Raw genomic sequence first — 7382 nt, 5'->3', positions numbered from 1 at the left:
ATGGGTTAGGAGACGCACTTCCTTATTTTGGTAATTCAAGAAATATTTGTAAGGAGACGCATTTCCTTGTTTGGTTAATTCATGAGACATTTGTAAGGAGACCCATTTCCTTGTTCGGCTAATTCAAGAGAAATTTGTAAGGAGACGCACTTCCTTGATTGGTAATTATAGCGGTGTTGGTAAGGAGAAGCACTTTTTGATTGGTAATTCAAGCGGTATTTGTAAGGAGACGCACATCCTTGTTCGGGTAATTCAAACAGCATTTGTAAGAAGACGCACTTCCTTGTTTGGTAATTCAAGCGGTATTGGTATGGAGACGCACTTCCTTGTTTGGTAATTCAAGTGGTATTTGTAAGGAGACGCACTTCCTTGTTTGGTAATTCAAGCGGTATTGGTATGGAGACGTACTTTCTTTTTTGGGTAATTCCAGCGATATTTGTAAGGAGACACACTTCCTTGTTTGGATAATTCAAGCAACATTTGTAAGAAGACGCACTTCCTTGTTTGGACAATTCAAGCAATATTGTAAGGAGATGCACTTCCGTTATTTGGTTAATTCAAGAAACATTTGTGAGGAGACGCACTTCCTTGTTTGAGTAATTCGAGAGACATTTGTTAGGAGACGTACTTCCTTATTTGGTAATTTGATCGATATTTGTAAGGAGACGCCCTTCCTTGATTGGTTAATTCAAGCAAAATTTGTTAGGAGACGCACTTTCTTATTTTGGTAATTCAAGTGGTGTTGGTAAGGAGATGCACTTCCTTGTTCGGTTAATTCAAGCAACATTTGTAAGGAGATGCACTTCCTTGTTTAGGCAATTCGAGCAACATTTGTAAGGAGAAGCACTTTCTTGTTTGGTTAATTCATGAAAACATTTCTAAGGAGATGGACTTCCTTGTTTGGTTAATTCAAGAAGCATTTGTGAGGAGACGCACTTCCTTGTTTGAGTAATTCAAGCGGCATTGGTAAGGAGATGCACTTCCTTGTTTGGTTAATTCAAGCAACATTTGTAAGGAGACGCACTTCCTTGTTTAGACAATTCAAGCAATATTGTAAGGAGATGCACTTCCTTTATTTGGTTAATTCAAGAAACATTTGTGAGGAAACACACTTTCTTGTTTGATTAATTCAAGAGACATTTGTTAGGAGACGTACTTCCTTATTTGGTAATTCGATCAATATTTGTAAGGAGACGCACTTTCTTGATTGGTTAATTCAAGCAAAATTTGTTAGGAGACGCACTTCCTTATTTCGGTAATTCAAGCGGTGTTGGTAAGGAAATGCACTTCCTTGTTCGGTTAATTCAAGCAACATTTGTAAGGATATGCACTTCCTTGTTTAGGCAATTCGAGCAACATTTGTAAGGAGAAGTACTTTCTTGTTTGGTTAATTCATGAAAACATTTCTAAAGAGATGCACTTCCTTGTTTGGTTAATTCAAGAAGCATTTGTGAGGAGACGTACTTTCTTGTTTGAGTAATTCAAGCGGCATTGGTAAGGAGATGCACTTCCTTGTTTTGATAATTCAAGCAACATTGGTAAGGAGATGCACTTCCTTGATTGGGTATTTCGAATTTTGATTTTTCGGTGATGCACTTCCTTGTTTTGATAATTTAAGCAACATTGGTAAGGAGATGCACTTCCTTGATTGAGTATTTCGAATTTTTAGTTTTAGGTGATGCACTACCTAACTTGAGTCTTGATTTCTAGAAAATGCACTTTCTAGTCGAGTTATTGCACTTAATCCTTAGGAGACGTACTTCCTAGCTAGTTTTCATTTGTCAGGTGACACACTTTTAACTTAAACTTGTATCTCTAGAAGACACACTTTCTAGTTAGAGTCCCTCACTTTAATTCTTAGGAGACGCACTTCCTAGTCTTGCTTATTCAATTGTACTCTCAAGAGATGCATTTCTTGATCAGAGTCTTGATTCATTATTACAATATGCAAGTAGGTATGATATGACTTTTCCAAAAGTCTTCTAATGATAAACTGGGGCAAAAATTCAATTTCTGTTTTTGAAACTTTGCTTTTCTGGCAAATAAAACCTCTTTATAATAATATTTGTTTGGAATAATTTTCTTTTTAGTTTTGATGCGATTTCATGAGCCTGCCCGAAGCACAGGGCGAATAAATGGAAAACTAAGCCACAAGGTGAAGAAATTAAAAGTTAAACAGATTGAAAAATAGCAAGTCTGGAGACCGCCTGCAAAACAGGGTGAAGAAGTTGAAAGTATGGCAACAAGTTGATGAAATAGCAAGTCAGGAACCCGCTTGGAGAACAGGGTGAAGAAATTGAAAGGCAAGCAACAAGTTAAAAAAATAGCAAGACAGGAGCCCGCCTGAAGAATAGGGTGATGAAACTCAAGTCAAAAGTCCAGAAGAAGCTGCATAGATAGGATTTTGTAATTTCATTTATGTTTTTAACTTGTAATTTTCATTTTTGATGTAATAACAGAGCCGTGGACTGGAACCTCGACGGACCTCACTCGACTCTCCAACTCGGCATAGTCCTTCTCTTTCCAATCCTTTGAAATACCCGTGACTTGATTCTCTCATAACTTGGGTTGGTAGGATGTCTTAAGTCAAGACCCGGTTGTTCTTCTTCCTTCTGTTTCTTTCTTTGAATAATGGTTGGGTCAAAATTTGGTCTCGCTGTCTACTTCTTTGTCTGAAAACACTTTGTGTTTACATTCAAAGGGGGCATGATGTAGACACCTAATTTTGCCCCTCCCGAAGTCTAATTTTATTCATTTTTAGTTCATCTTACCATTTGTCCAACCCCATGTAATTATATCCCACAAAAATACAAAAATAAACAAAAAAATAATACCTCTAACTAATTTATCTTATCCTAACAACCTACCCAATCAAAAGCTTCCACTTCCCTACCCACTCACATTTTTATCCTCATAATAACAAACTAAAAGTAAGAATATATGAGGGACCCACCAAAATTCCCACATCATAACAAATCCATGCCCATTATAAAAGAAAAATTCTAAGAGGGAAAAAGGGGAGGCTCATTCTTTGATCATCATCTTCTCCACAATAATAACAATCACAAAATAATCTTCCTCACAAGAACAAGAACAACAAGAACACACAAAAAAAAGGGGCACCGATGAACAGTAATCGGTGAACAGTAACCGGTGAACAGTACCAGTGAATAGTAAAGGCGTGAAAAGTGACGGTGAATGGGTCATTATTTGTCGAGTTGGATTGTTGGTGTTAAGGTTCGGCTCGAGGTTTCTGAGTGCGGACTCTCTTTATTCGAATAACATTGAGTTTGAAAGCTTCAAATTTAAGGTCCAATTCTTTCTTCTCTTTTATTTAATTCTTATGTGATTGTGATTGCGTGTGATTCGATACCGTGGTTTGTTTGTTGTTGTAAACTGTTGGTGACATTTGGGCGTGTGATGTGCAAAGCATGATTGGTGAATTTTCATTATTCTTGATTGGTGGATTGTGTATTGAAATGGGTTAATCACGTGGTTGAAAATGAATTAAGGCGGGGATTAAAAATGGATGAAAATGAATATTGATTAATTTTGATGTATTGATAATGTAGAACATGATAGAATTGTGATACGTTGAACTTGGTAGGCAAACGTAAGCCGGGTAGGCAAATTTAGGAATAACGATTTGTTGGAGTGTTTGAATATGTGCTTGAATGGTACTTTCTACTTTATTGCACGAAAAGTTTAAATTGTACTCATTTGAACGAGGAATGCCCCGAATGATTTGTATTGATTTATCCGGAGAATGCCCCGAAGTAGCATGTACGCAAAGGAGGCTCGTGATCAAGGCCCGAAACATCGGGTGGAATTTAGTTTAGGATTAGTTTAGAATAGAATAGGTTTTATATTTCAGAACCTCTTTTATTTTGGATTGTATAATTTGGACTGAACATTATTTTGGTTTGTTTTGAATTTTGTGTGATTTGTTTGTTTGCTTGTTTTGTGTGTTTATGTGGTTTGTACATTTGTAATGTCAAATTAGCCGATATGCTCCATCAAGCGACCGTGGTCGAACCACGGGATCGAGGGGTGCCTAACACCTTTCCCTCGGTCAACAAAATTCCTTAGCCGGAATCTCTGTTCGCGGATTAGTTTTTAGAGTCAAACCGTTTCGAAAAGGATTTTCCAAAGGTGACATGGCACACCGGATTATGCCAAGTGGCAACTCTGAATAAGAAAAAAAATAATGTAAATAATCCTTTTTTTTCGAAAGAAATTTTTCATTTTTGTCACCTTAATAATAAAACCCTTTCGAACTTAAAATACATATCTTTTTTTAGAGTCGAAAAAAGGGTGTGACATATTCCATAATGTACTGTATAGAGACCTATATCCTTTAGTAACAAATTAAATGTTAAGATTACAAAATTAAAAAAACTTTATGAAATATGTGACACAATTAGAGATGTTTGCAATAAAAAAGTAAGAAAGATGGGCATATATAGCTCAGATATGTAGTCAAATTAAATTAGTGATCGATTTCTAGGTTTCATCGTAAATCTAATTGTTTATTTACAATTACGTAAATCATTACTTCTGACTGTATCTACTATATATTCTCTCTTTGTATAAATATCCGAAATATTTAAAGAAACATGTCAAAGCGTTATTTATTGCTCGCTCATTCACTTGTCGTCCCTCAAAGGCCTTAACCAGTAAGCTCTCATGAACTGCAAAAATGCAAGTTGGCGTGGTTCTTATCATTTTTCTTAATATAACTTAATTAACTCTTTTTTGTATTCCAAAATACCTTTGTTATGAATGCATAAATTACTTAAAATCCTGAATCCAAACTAATGAATTTATATATTAATATCTCTGTCTTCTTCTACCATTTGAGGCAAAAGTTCCTTTCCAACTAGACAAGAGAATCAAACTACAATGTGGGTGGTGATTCTGTTGGAGTCCCATATCGGTGGATTAAAGGGTCCTTGGTCTCCTTATATGGTCTTGGACAATCCTAACTTTTCAGGTTGAGTTAGGCTCAAGATCCATTTCTTTATCATGATATCAGAGTCAGGCCAACCCAGTTCATTTTTTCCGATGTCGGGCCGCTCGTCTTATATCCTCCCCTCATGAGCTGAGCTAACTTTTGAGGTTGAGTTACGCCCAAGGTCCATTTCGTGCGGGGGCATTGGAGTCTCACATTGGTGGGTTAAAGGGTCCTTGGTTTCTTTATATGGTCCGGGGAGTGTTGGAGTTCCACATCGATGGATTAAAGGGTCTTTGATCTCCTTATATGGTCTTGAACAATCCTCAACTCATGAGCCCCTTTTGGGGTTGAGTTAGGCCCAAGGAAACTATAATTGTGGTGATAAGGTAATACCTAATCCATGTATTAATTACAACAAAAGTACATAATGTTCACCTTGTCTATTTGTTAGCAATGTGGGTGGTGACTCAGATGTCCACTTCAGTTTTCTGAGTTCTTAATGTATGAGACACTGAGATGGGAGAAATTTATTATTATTTTTTTGACACACATGTATTATAATTGACAACAGGAGAAATTACTCTACAAGCATTTTTCACAGTTGAAGCAAGGGTGTGTGAGAGAGACAGAGAGAGAGAGAAAATGGATTACTATACACTTGTGTTTGGATCAATTTTAGCATTGGGTTTACTCTATATTCTAGCAAAATTGTCCAGTAGAGGCACCAAAAGATTTCCACCAGGTCCATCACCATGGCCAGTTATTGGAAATATTCACTTATTAGGTGCAAAACCCCATGTATCAATGGCCAATCTTGCAAAAATCTATGGTCCAATTATGAGTCTAAAATTAGGACAAATGACAACAGTGGTCATTTCTTCATCATCCATGGCAAAACAAGTCCTTAAGTATCAAGATCAAGACTTTTCGGGTAGATTTGTCCCGGGTGCCGTTCGAGCACACAAATATTCGAAATTTTCTATGGTATGGTCTCCAGTTTGTCCTCAATGGCGAATGCTTCGGAAAATCATGAACACAAACATCATCACTTCAAATAGGCTTGATGCAAATCAACATCTGAGATCTCAAAAGGTGAAAGAATTGATTGCTTATTGTGCAAAATGTAGCCAAGAAGGTGAAGCTGTAGATGTAGGTCAAGCTGCTTTCAAGGCTAATCTCAACTTGGTGTCCAACACCCTTTTCTCCAAGGACTTGGCTGATCCTTTCTCGGATTCGAAGGTTGAGTTGAAGGAGGTTATCTGGCGTTTTCTGGCTGAGATAGGAAAGCCTAATCTAGTGGATTTTTACCCCATACTTGAAAAGATTGATCTTCAAGGTATAGGGCGTCGCACAACCATTCATATTGACAAATTATTTAAAATTTTTGATGGTTTGATCAACGAACGATTGGAGGAAAAGAGAAAGGGATCCACTGAAAAGAGTGATGTTTTGGAAACATTTCTCAATAGTAGTGAAGAAAATCCGAAAGAGATTGATCATAATCACATCAAGTCCGTGTTCCTGGTTTGTGTTCTCTTCTCAATAATTTCTAAGTTTAAGTTATATAAACTGTTTGTATAACTCCACTTCATTTATCTGCATGAGCACACGTACACCTTAAGAAAATTCTTTACTTTTAGAAAGTAAAATATATTTTTATCGAGCTTCCTTTGATAAGTACTTTAAAAAATATGTTGCTCCTTAGCAGTTTCTTAGTTATGTAATGATAGAAAGCAACATACTTTAGGATTAGAATGTAGAATCTTAAAGTTAATATATTTGTAACAGATTAGTTTGATATAATTTATTCAATAATATAGTACAATTATAGTCGTAGGGCTATATAAGAACAACCTATACATGTATATGAGTTAGTAGTAAAGAGAAAATATGTAGAGTTGTATTTTTTACTCAATATTATTCTATAATTTTTTTCATGCAAAACAATCTTTATTAAAATAAGGATAAAAAAGAAGAGCTTCATTAGTGTCTTCTTAATTATGTGTACTTCTTATTTTGAAATATGATAAAAACATAAAAACACCACTTATTTTGAAATAGAAAAAGTAACTCTTTTGGAATATAAAGAACTTGAACTTACTACATTCAACGATAGGATTAGTATAATCTTTGCTTGTTGTAATTTGACGTACAAATTATATAGGACTTATTTGTTGGGGCTACGGATACAACTACAAGCACAGTGGAATGGGCAATGGCAGAAATGCTTAAACAACCTGAGATTATGAAGAAAGCTCAAGCAGAACTTGCAGAAATCATTGAAAAAGGAAAATCAATTGAAGAAGCCAATGCTTCTCGACTCCTTTACTTGCAATGCATCATCAAAGAAACCTTTAGAATGCATCCACCAGCTCCATTAGTCCCACGCAGTGTGCAGCAAGATATTGAATTGTGTGATTATATTATC

General features: G+C 35.9%; 1 protein-coding gene across 1 annotated transcript in view; it reads left to right on the top strand.

Annotated features, from left to right (window-relative positions):
* Positions 1-5500: 5500 nt before the first annotated feature.
* Positions 5501-7382, top strand: part of LOC107864470 (geraniol 8-hydroxylase) — a 5777-nt gene continuing 3895 nt past the window's right edge. The window contains exons 1-2 of the mRNA XM_047408864.1: positions 5501-6478; positions 7119-7356. Of these exons, the coding sequence (XP_047264820.1) occupies positions 5597-6478; positions 7119-7356 (1120 nt within the window). The 5' untranslated portion in view covers positions 5501-5596. The remainder of the gene's footprint in view (positions 6479-7118; positions 7357-7382) is intronic.

Source organism: Capsicum annuum, chromosome 3 (assembly GCF_002878395.1).
Source record: "Capsicum annuum cultivar UCD-10X-F1 chromosome 3, UCD10Xv1.1, whole genome shotgun sequence".
Taxonomy (NCBI): domain Eukaryota; kingdom Viridiplantae; phylum Streptophyta; class Magnoliopsida; order Solanales; family Solanaceae; genus Capsicum; species Capsicum annuum.
Note: the sequence above shows the minus strand (reverse complement) of the source record. Positions and strands in the feature narration are given on the sequence as shown.